General features: G+C 37.3%; 1 protein-coding gene across 1 annotated transcript; it reads right to left on the bottom strand.

Annotated features, from left to right (window-relative positions):
• Positions 1-8,543: 8,543 nt before the first annotated feature.
• On the bottom strand, positions 8,544-10,471 carry LOC149137153 (uncharacterized). Its single transcript, XM_052965933.2, has one exon. The coding sequence runs from the start codon at positions 10,295-10,297 to the stop codon at positions 8,753-8,755; it is 1,545 nt and encodes a 514-aa protein (XP_052821893.2). The 5' UTR covers positions 10,298-10,471; the 3' UTR covers positions 8,544-8,752.
• Positions 10,472-12,539: the final 2,068 nt, after the last annotated feature.

Below are 12,539 nucleotides of genomic sequence, written 5' to 3'. Positions count from 1 at the left end.
CATACGATTACACACGATGAAAAAGAAAAACAATATCTTCATAGTAAAGCCAATTCTAAGGAAGATTTTAAATAATTTTAGTCTATCATCTAGAATGGAAAGTAGTACTGAAATGGGAATGCACCACAGCGAGACACGACTAATGAAGAATGCTTTACCAATATCTAGAGTAAAACACAGTAACTTGTGTAAAGTTTATAGCAATAGGGTTGTAGCTCTCTGCCAAGTCAGTCAATGTTTTCATTCCTGACCACCACCAGATTTGCATTTAGCACAAATTGAACATCACATGTTTAGCTATTAGATATTGTGCTTCAATTTCCAAACAATAAAACACAACCACAATAGATGATCTCAAAAAAAAAAAAAAAAACATTCATAGATGGACTCATAAAGAATATCTGGTAGTTGAATATTATTAGATGCAAAGAAGGATGGAAATCATGAGCCATCAGCTGTAAGTGATTGATAAATAACTAAAAAATCTACGGTCGCAGCCGAATAGAAAGATTCACACGAAAAGTAATTGCCATTAAAAACGAGCCGAAATTCAAACGTTGTTATATCAATAATAGTATGAACGTTAGGATATTAACTCTGAAATTGCATTAATGTCACAAACTATTTCGATACATGAAAGACTATAGCATTATTCTTGTAAATATTCCATCTCGGGATGAACTGGGCACATTTGACATGAACCGGAATTTATAACTACAATATTAAATGAGCTACAAAATGAGTACCGAGTAAAGGTCTTTTCTAAATCTCATGACGTCATCACTGAAACTCATCTGGTTGTTGCAAAACGACCGAATGGAAAATCAGTTACAAGGGATCTGTAAGCCAGCTGTTGGTGCAGGAAACTCACTTCGAGAAGAAACTTCACAGAAGCATATTTAAGTGAACAACAGACGTTGAGATTGATGTACCCGACTGGTTAACTGTTACGCGAACAACCCTCGTACCTTATTAACAGGATTGTTTTCAAGAATGTCTATTGACTATATTGTTAGAATGTAAAAAGGTATTTCAATTTTCACTCTATTCGTGGATGCAGTTATCCCTACGCCTTGCTATTAAAACAATGATAATATGTTCCACACACCTGTTGAAATTTTGTTAGTAATTGAAGCTACTAACATAACTAGAAACCGAATGGATTTTCGATGGGAGTATTTCACAGTGATACCTTGTTTATAGTGTTTCTTGTCATGACAGTGAACCTTTTGTAGACTCTGCTAAAGAAATGTGAAGTTGTATGATACGATCTACAGATGAGGGAAAAATTAATGCTATTTACACACTTTTTTGTGGTTGAGGTCATTCAGCTGTATTTATTTATGCTATACTCACGACACCAAGAAACTGTTAGAATTGGCAATATCATTCACACAGGATAAAAGAATAGTGTTTAGTGTGGGTGAATGTTCATATTCAGTGGTCAGTCGAGGAAAAATTGTTGACTAGATAGGGGAGATGGCCTGTCTGTCCTCCCCATCTCCAGCGCTGAATGTTATTAATATCTTGGGTTTGGGTATTTTGCATATGATGTTGCTGTGAATAAAACTACAGTGATAAAAGAGTATTTCAGTATACGTAGAAAGGGATGGAAGTCAAAACTGTCTGCATTCAATAAATCATTCCACTCACAATGCTATCGCAGTTACAGCCCTGTAAAGGAATGCGAAAACTACGTTATAGAATCTACAGAGAAGGAAAAAAAAACTAATGTCGCATCTTATTTTGTCAAAGACCTTATGTTGTATTTGAGTAATATTCACAACAAGAGACAATCAAAATTAGTCACAACATTCTCATGGGATATAGTAATGAAGTTTGATCAGTATAGGGGTTAATATTCGGTGGTTAATAGAATTGTTGTGAAAAATGTGGATATAAATGAACAATGATGATTGCTACACAGATCTCTGCTTTGACAATGTTGTATAAGCTAGTGCTTTAAACAATCCTACAAAAGAATACTTCAATACACTTCGGAAGTATAGACTTCAGAATTGTTCACATTCTGTAAGATTACATTCCCTAATGTTTTTGCAGTATTAGTGCTAGTGTCAACGTTTGAGATACTAGACTGGACATTTGAAGGGATCGACAACTTAAACATGAAGACTAGGAAGATACTAAGCACCACTAGTAACTTGCTCATTGACAGTAATACTGAGAGGAGTTTTGTTAAAATGAGGGTAGGAAGCAAAGGTATTTGGTCAGTTGAAATAGTTTTTTAAGTATCCCATTACTAGATAAAACCTACTGACCATAAACAGAGAAATTAGTACCTCTGAAAATGCCATGTGAATAGATTAAAAATACCTGAATAGGTACTTTTAATTTGTGTCTAGCTGTTCCATGCGAAGCAAAGGTTACTGGATTAACTTAAATGGTAACTTGCAATGAAATACCCATCATATCCACAGAAAATTATGCATCAGTACAAATGTTGCAAACTAGAAGCGTATGCTAACACAATTGACTGAGAAAATAACCTCTTTTGGTCCTGTGTAAATACATCACATCTCATCTAGAAGAAGAATCTTTGCTATACCGGAATAGGTGGCGGCTATTAAATACAACTTGTGACAGAAATATCGTTGTGACAGAAATATCGATTGTGCCATGCAAGTATGGGAGATACCAGCCATATTAACAGCAGCCATCCACAAGTTGTTTCTAAAAGCATTTACGATGCTAACTGCGAGGACAATTGACCTGATATTATATCAAAGCCCCACGCTATACAGATAGAACATAACTAAACATTTTTTGACAATGAATTATTAATAGAATATTTCAATAAAAATAGTAACCTAATGAAAACAAAATAGGTTTTGATATCTGCATATATATATATATATATATATATATATATATATATATATATATATATATATATATATACATATATAGAGAGAATTCACAAAAAACAGCAGACGAAGAAAGGTGGTGTTGAAAACAAATAGATGTATTAGTATAACGCTTGAGAATTGAGAAAGTCTTTAACGTTTCGAGCCTATGCTCTTCTACAGAAAGGCACACGGAAAGAAACAAGGGGAGAAACAAGGAGAGCAAAAAAAGGAGAGAAAAAAGAGAGAGAAAAAGGAGAAAAAAAGGAGGTGTGTGTGTGTGTCTGAGTTGTTGAACAAAACAGGGGCGAAAACGCAGCCCTGAATTTCCGATTTAACACTGAATTGCTCTGAAGATGCTCCACCGATAAAGGGACTCTGGCTAGCATTCTGTCGTGGAATCTGCGAATGGTAGATAAAACGGAGAACAGCCGAAGTTTGTAAGAATTTTCCATAAAATTGCACGATTAACGGAGTCAAAAGCTTTCGTCAAATCGATTAAACAAAATTCATTTCTTTTTTGTCGCTCTCTGCATCTTTGGAGAAATAAGCGTGCAACGGATATCACATCAATTGTGCTTCGTTCGGGTCTGATACCTCATTGAGAGTACACTCTGATACGAAGATGAGAAGACGGCGGAGAGTAATGCGTGGAAGACACATCTAGAAGAGAGATGTCTCTGCAGTCGGATCGGTCGTTTTTCCTTTTGAAAATGCAAATGATGTTGGCATTTTTCCAGCGCCCAGGAATTTTTTTGTTTTTCCAGCAGAGAACCAGGAAAGAGTGAAGACATAACTCAAGTTGCGGTCTACCGTATTTGTAAAACACGCCAGGGGACTTCTTATTGTTTAGGGAATGGCAGAAGCATGTGTTACCGTTTTGATGGCAGTACTTTCATCACCTGCCGACTCTAAGCGAAAACTCTGCCATCAACATCGCAGATTTTTGAGTTCCAATATGCATAGACGCTGCACCCACTGCTCACGAAACATCCTCACTCCAGCAATCCTTAAGTGTCACGCACAAGACTTATGCTCGTCTTAGTCTTGACATCAATATAAAAAACTGAGGTCATGCAAGCGTCTTTTAATCAAAAGCATCCAGCAACGTTGATTCTTTTAACTACCTAGGCAGTGTCATCTCACAAAATAGACATATCGACGAGGACATACTACAACGGATCAACCTCACCTCTTCCTCGTTTGGACGCCTCCGTTTGGAGGCCTCCGAGAACGAATATCCTTAAACAGAAATCTGAGGTTTGGTGTCTATCGTGCTATTGTCATCTCAACATTACTGTATGGCTGCGAATGCTGGACCTTATACTGCGATTATGTGAGGAAGCTAGAGTCATTTCAAATCCATTGTCTCCAACGAATTCTACGCATTACACAGAAATTCTCCAACAAGCAAGAATTTTCAGCGCTGAAGCCATCATCCAAAGCCCTCTTCTACGCTGAGTCGGTCACACTATCAGGACGCCTGATAATCATCTCCCGAAAATGATCTTCGGAAATCTATTAACCGCTTTCACTCACACGGGGGACCAAAGAAGCCGTTCAGAGACCATCTTAAGCTTGTCGTCAGGTCCTGTAATATTCAACCAGCTCAACTTGAACACTTTGTAAAGCAGTAAACCTGGTGCTTCCTCTGCGATGAAGGAGCTGCACACTTTGCACTAATCTGACTCACCAACAACATAATGGGAAATTTCCCTTGTCATTTGTGTTCAAGGACGTGCCATTCCAAGATAGGACTGTTTTCACATCTATCAACTCACAAAAGCTAAGATAAGACTCCTACAGGACAACGTCGTCGTCAATTTTGATGGACAGCTATAAGCATATAAGCAAGCATATGGCACAATGTAGTTGCACACTTTTGATGCAAGTCTGAGGAAGTGCCTCTCCAATGTCTAAAACCGCAAATAGTACCCGACATTTCTTTTAGAATTTTCGCGTAAACTGGCCTTGCAAATGGAGATGATACGGAAAAATGCATAACTTATAATTAAAGATGTGATAAAGAATTGTCTGTGTCTTCTTCTTTTCATTGGTGTATACATACATACATACATACATACATACATCCACACACACACACACACACACACACACACACACACACACACACACACACACACACACACACACACACACATATATATCTGATGTGTGTGTGTGCGTGTGTCTATCTGTGTGTGTGTGTATGTATGTATGTATAAAATTTCCAGGATCCGATAGAGTTAAGGTATTTAAGTAACAAAGCACTAGGGTAGACCCGGGGATAGCGCATCTGTGCAATATCAGTGTGTATGGAGACTCACGAACTTAGGGGAGTAAATACGGATTTGTCCCTCCAGTTACGCATGTTTTCCAGTACTGACCACATACACGAGATATACGAAAAGTCACACGGGTGTATATTCCGGCACGTATTTCCCGGTCCACTGTTGACTCAAGATCCAACTCAGGGACATTTTCGAGTGTTGTGAAATATAAAGAACCCGTCTAAAACAGCAATAGTGAACATTATGGCACCTGTGTTATCATATATATACACATATATACATAATCCATACAGCTCCACCCCCATACACATATATTAGAATAGTGAGGAAAGGCAAACAATTAGGCAAGACATGACAAGGACATCTAATTTCGTTTAATTCAATTTAATTTAGCTACAGAACGAATGATAAAAAATAGTAAAATGTCGCCTTTCACAGCTTTTTCTGGGATATCAAATACTGAGGGGAATTATAGTTAACACATTCTGGTTAGAGAAAGATAGATAGGTAAGGGCCTTTTACTAGATATATACTATTTAGTTCAGCGATGGGTATTAAGTCTATAGAAATTAGGTAGGTGGAATAAATAAAAAAAATCTGGTGTGAGAAAGATAGGGAGATAAATAGAGAAGGTCATTGTAGCAGATATATACTAAGCAGTATAATGAGGGGTGTTTTCGTCTTGGGAGATTAGAGATAATGAGATTACGGGGTGGGGAAAATGTAAAGATGAACACATAAGGCGAAAAGAATGAAGGCAGATGCCGGACCTATAAGGCTGGTTATCAATATAAGTGGAGTTGTAGGTAATAAAGTGGACGTAAAAAAAAGATAATATACATTGTCTGTAGTGGGTGGTCAAATGATAGTAGAGGGGAGGCCTAGGGTTGTCTAGTCAAAAAGAAACGCTGGAAATAGATGCCAACTAGCAAACAAAAGATTTAAGATTTGTGGTAGAAACGCTAAAGTTAAGTCATAATGTTATGAAAATAAAAATAAAAATGAATATACAAATTTTAAAAAGTTATGAAATTAAAATTATAATAAAGTTAACGTAGAAAATTAAAATTAAGATAAAAATAAGAAAAAAATGAGTGTCCGTAACGCTAATGAAGATACATACACCTCATTATACTCATTAGTATATATCTACTACAATACCCTTATCTACTTATGTACCTATCTTTCTCACACCAGATTGTATTATTTATTCCTCCCTCCACCACTAATTTCTCTTGACTGAATACCCTTCCCTGTGCTGCATAATATAAATCTAGTAAAAAGCTCCTACCTATCTACCTTTCACTCACCAGAATGTATTAATTATTGCTCCTCTCAGTATTTGCACAACTTTGGAATTGCTGGCATTCATATTTCCTCATTATGGAGAACTTCATAACCATACTTTTTTCTTCTCACCATGGTATACCATCTAACCATGCTTTCTGATCATGGATTTACCGAAAAAATACCCGATCTAACTGGATTTAGATCAGGCATTTAGATCCTGGACATAATGAACCACCACAAATATAATTAATGAGGGACGTTTTTTCTACTAATCTATATCTCTCCGATGACGGGGTACACACCTAACAGAGTCTTTACTTGATACGATGCTTCAGTAGCTGTGAAATCCGAGAAACATCTATTAGAGACTATTTTTTACTATTTTTATCATTCGTTATGTAGCTAAATTAGACTGTATTAAATCAAATTGAATGTCCTTGTCGTACTGCTTGTCTTTCCTGTCTTTCCTCACTAATTTAACTTACACGTACTCACTCAAAGGAAGCGACCTTGAACCGTTTTGAACAACGCATTCACATGACCACAATTTCAACTACTGTCCAAACTGGAATTTTTGTGGCGCGCCTCTTTGAGCACTCAGAATATATACCTATTAATTTGAGTTATCCTAGCGGAAACTCCTCATGTCCTTTTTATGCATACACGAAGTAGTATGAAAAAGTTCCTGGACTAGTTTGGTAGCGCTCCAGTAGATTGCAGCATACGGCTGCGTGTGCAACAAGAACTAGCAGTTACCTTGATGAGGCAGTGTGCAGAGTGACATCGCCTTGTTTACTTTGCAAGTTGTGAAATTTGTGTTTTTAGGCGTTAAATTTGGGAAGTCTGCTACGGAGACATTGAGCATGCTTCGGCAAGCTTACAATGACGAGGCAATGAGCTGTACGCAATGTTTCGAGCAGCACGAGAGCTTCAAAAGGGGAAGAACATCCCTGAAAGACGATGAGCGATCTGAAAGACCTGCCACAAGTGTCAACCCGGAAATGCGTATAATCATCAGCTTTTTGAGGCGTTTGAGGGAGGACATTCGGCGAAAGCGACCGGATCTGTGGAGCGCGAAGAATTGGATTCTTCTCGACGACAATGCATCCTGTCAGAGAGCTCTTCTCACTCATGAGTTTCTCGCCAAGAACATAGTATCGCTTCTGCAAACCGCCGCTTTATTTGCCACATTTAGCACCTGCAGACTTCCATCTCTTTGTCAAGATGAAAATGCAGCCCAACGCTAATCATTGTATCACCGTTGTCGAGATCCAGAGCGAATTGCAGAAGGTCCTCGACTCGCTTACGGGAAACGACTTCCAGACCGAATTTCAAAAATGGCAGAAACCTTGGGACCGGTCATTGCTGCGCAAGATGACTCTTTGGAAGGATATGATATTAAAACTTAGGTAAATAAGTTATTTTTGTTAAACATAACTAGTCTGGGAACGTTTTGATACCACCTCGTATACACAAACCATCGCATATGCACATGGTATACACACACACACACACACACACACACACACACACACACACACACACACACACACACACACATATATATATATAAAGAGTAGTGAAACACGCACTTGTGTATTGAAAAACCACGCATCCCTTCTATATGTACTAGTATACCCACACAGGTACATCCATATATTCAAACACTCACATATTCAGAGATAGAAAGAAATGTCTTTCAATTTCTTAGTGATCAGTTTGAATTTTAGGAAGAATTTAAATCTCAAGGAAAAACGTACATAGATACACATACCTGCATTAATATATAATGAAAGAGTGAAATAGGGATACAAGAAAGAGTGTTGGAGAGAATACGCGTACAGGTATTTTGTGTACACGTGTATATGCTTGGAAATATTTCTTCGAAACTTAATTGTCAAATATGAGCGTGTATCCTTAATACGTCAACTCCACACAGATTTTACGATAGTTTCTTAGCTCCCCATCACTTCAATAAATAAATAATTATTCAATTTACCCAATTCTATGTTCTCTTATGGTTGAATTTAATTCGGTCATCAATCTCTGTAATACTAGTTTCTCTATTATGCAATTAATTTAATTTGAGGCGTCAATATATGTTTCAAGTACTTTCAACACACTTTATTTTGATTGTCCAATGGTATCTGTCTCGGAACTGAACACAGTCCATAGTGTAAAATTACTACGGAGAAAAATTTCATGAAAAATTGAAATTTTACTCTTTGTTTTCATTTGTTTATGAAAACAAAACATAGTTCAAGAGATTTAGCCTTGATGAAAGATGAAATGATTTATATTTTTCTTTCATTTCGGAATACTTTCTGATCCGAAACATTCAGCTATAGTAGATGATTGGTGTGCCGGTAGCGGTTGACTAGTATTCGTCCACAATGTCCTAATGAGCTGTTGCATTTCGGTGATACAATTTAAAAGTGTTTTATAGTCATTCTCAACCCACTGATATGCATCGAGCATTATGTTTTTAAATTCCCTTTCTTTACTCACCTCTTCATTAAGATCTTCACTTTCTTGTCGTAGCTGTTTTATTTCTGATTCGAATCGATCTTCATCTAATTTAATTTGATTCTTTAATGAGGAAATTATTCCTTTAGTTTCGTTTACGAATTCACTTTTGCTACATGCTTCAGCATAGATCGTTTGTTCCAGTTCATATTTTATTGTTTTCAGTTGCGAAATAACATCATTATTTTCTTTAATAATTTCATCCTTCATGTTGTTTTCGTTGCTTTTCTGTTGTAAAGAATTATTCAGTTCTGTTTGTGCATTTAACATAGATTCTTTTTCTTCTTTTAATTTTTTAATACATTTTTCTTTCTTTTTAAGTTTTGTGTCTAATGCTAATTTCTCCGATTTCTGAATATTCAACTGTGAAATGAAATCAGTATACATTTCTGACATTTTATCTATGTTTTCCTTGATTTTCTTCATGTCTTCAAATGTTCTATTTTTCCACTCATTAAGTGTACTCAGGCACACTTTTAAATTGTTGACTTTTCCTACAATTTTGTCTTTTTCGGCTACCATTTCACATATGAAATCTTGTTGCTCGCACATAGTCTGACGGTATTTGCTAATTTGATTTCGCAACATTTTTATCTCTTCTTTAGAAGAGTTAGCTTTTTTAGAGAGATCATCAAACATGTTTTTGTTTAAAGTCATTGCATCATGATTAATTACATCCATCTGAAGTTTTTTACATCGTTGTCTAAGTGCATGTTTCTCTTCTTGTAGGTTTGTTTGCAGCATTTTCATGCCCATTAGCTTTTTATCAAGTTGATGTTTTTCAGCTTTCATTCTACATATGACTCCCAGTAACTGCTGTTCATGATAAGGCGTGCTTTTGCTCCCCACACCACAGATATCATTATCAAAGAGACTGCTGACACTTAGATTGGATTTCAGTTGTTTATCTCTCTTATAATCTGAAAATTTCCTTGAAGGTTCTATTTGGTCAATATTATTTCCAGCAAATTTCTGTTTTCCTTTTGGAGAATATTCTTTGGAATATGAATGAAAGGAGCTTATTTCACAATTTCCCTCTGGTTTGTCCAACATATCCCAACTGTCAAACGAACTACAAAATGCATCATTATTTTTAAATGACTCCAAACCTAGATCTGGCTTTAGAAATAAACTGCGATGTATTTCCGGAGATTTTTTTAAGATTGATGTTTTATTTATGTGAATCCCGGAACTTGCATTAGAACCAATGGATTGAACGGAAACAGAAGTTTTAAATGTTTCTTGACTGTTGGATCCATCTGCATTTTTGGTTTTGAGAATGTTGTCCGAATCCGAATCCGAATCACATAAATTCTTATCTCCCATTATAGGATTTGAACTATCTAAATTGATTCCATTTGGCCAAGAGTGTCAGGATAATTACACTTTGAGACCACCATTTGCATGTGATTTATACGGCAATGATGTTAATGCTAAAACCCCTGATTCGAAACAAGTTGATGCCACTTACATTTTTAAATGATGTTATAACATAATGAACTGATTATGACGTCAAATGTATAATATCTTCAAAATTTGCGAAATCTGCAATAGTATCAGTTTTTAATGTGTTTGAGAGAGAAAAAATAATACAGAAGCGCTTTTACTCCTCAATTGAAAATAGATTTTTGAAGGAAAAGTAACAATCGACTTTTATGAAAGACGTAAAATCTGAAGAAACTTGGTGCTGACTTCGTCGGCGAATCATGCTGTGAAAATATTTCAAATGAATTAATCTTCTTCCAAATCGGTCTTCCTCCCAAAGGAAAGGTCACTCTCTAAATATCAGTTTCTTTTCACTCCTACAAAATACATTAGCCAAACTCAAGAAATTCAATTGTAATACAGTATGGTTGCTGACTATTGTGTAATTTATAAATAATGCAAACATTAAATTTCAATGTTATTTAATTCACCTAAGCAATAGTTTCTTTTCGTAATATATAGCATATTTGACAATATTCTGATATTTCCATATTAAATAAAACTACATAATGACTAATAGATATTTCGTATACCAGTCTATCATCCCAATACACTTTTACGCCCTAAACTATTGAACATAAGTAAGAATTCAGTCGTTAATCTTTAATAACCGCCTTGGTTCTGTCATTCTATAGCTCTGAACATTCATGCTTTCAATCTTGATTGGTTTGATCTTAGATATCATTTATCATGTATGAGTTATTTGAAAGTTTAGTTTTGGCAGAAGACGTATTAATCTTCTTCCGTAGTGACTATGTATGTATGTATGTATGTATGTATGTATGTATGTATGTAATATATGTATGTATGTATGTATGTATATATGTATGTATGTATGCGTGTGTGTATGTTTGTATGTATGTATGTATGTATGTATGTATGTATGTATGTATGTGTGTGTGTGTGTATGTATGTATGTGTGTATGTATGTATGTATGTATGTATGTATGTATGTATGTATAGAGATAGTTAAGGTGGCGAGTTGGCAGAATCGTTAGCACGCTGGACGAAATGTTTAGGAGTATTTCGCCCGTCGCTCCGTTCTGAGTTCAAATTCCGCCGAAGTCGATTTTGCCTTTCATCCTTTCGGTGTCGGTAAATTAAGTACCAGTTGTGCACTGGGGTTGATCACACTGTGTAGCCCCTCCCCCCAAATTTCAGGCCTTGTGCTTACAGTAGAAAGGATAAACAGAGATAGTTATATTCACGCATAGACTTCTTTATATGCACGCTCGCCGGGGAAACCTACCAACAATGTCTGGGGTCGCGATGGGAACGAGAATGGGCTCCAATTTCGCCAACCTCTATGTTAGCCACATTGAGGCCCGAGCATTCTCCCAGTTCTCCGGGGCGACCCCAGAGCTATACACAGACGACTGTATAGGTGCCACCTCCCTCTCCCGTGAACAACTCTGCCACTTCATCTCTTTCCTCTCAAACTTCTACACTTCTCTCCATTTCACTTCTACTATCTTTAACACCTCTGTCAACTTCCTTGATATCTCTCTTACCGTTGACCACCCCTCCCACTCTCTCACCACCCCCGCCTTCTTCAAACCCACAGATTCCCACCTCTACCTCAACTTTTCCTCCTCCCATCACTTCCACACCAAACGGGCCACCTCCGACGCTTGTGCAGCCGGGACCAGGATTTTGAGACCCAGTCCCAGTACCTTGCCCGCTTGTTCAGGCATCAAGGATACCCCTGAACCCTTGTCCAAAACGCCCTTTCCCGCGCTCATCGAATCGATCGCACCACCACCCTTTCTCCTTCCCTTCACCAACCCCCTAAGCGCAACTCTTTCCACTCCTTTTCCACCCTTCCCCTCTACTCCTTCGTCGGAGGATTCTACGGGCCTTCTGCCGTCCCCAGCTCGATCACACCACCCGCCCCATTTTCCCCAACCCACCCTTGTCCGCCTTTAAACGCCCCCAGAACCTACGTGATCTTCTGGTCTGTAGCACCTTCACCTCTTCCTCCTACCCCCACCCGGATCCTTCCTGTGCTCCAGATCCCGCTGCAACACCTGCCCCTTCATCACCAACATTACTTCTCTCAATGGTTCTAATCAGTAAACTCTTC

The sequence above is a fragment of the Octopus bimaculoides genome, chromosome 2, assembly GCF_046866305.1.
Source record: "Octopus bimaculoides isolate indiv1 chromosome 2, ASM4686630v1, whole genome shotgun sequence".
NCBI classification, from domain to species: domain Eukaryota; kingdom Metazoa; phylum Mollusca; class Cephalopoda; order Octopoda; family Octopodidae; genus Octopus; species Octopus bimaculoides.
The sequence above is the reverse complement of the archived record's forward strand: the minus strand, read 5'-3'. Positions and strand labels throughout refer to the sequence as shown.

Excerpts from the sequence above, each read along its gene's own strand:
- LOC149137153 (XM_052965933.2), bottom strand. The coding sequence starts at position 10,297 with ATGGGAGATAAGAATTTATGTGATTCGGATTCGGATTCGGACAACATT.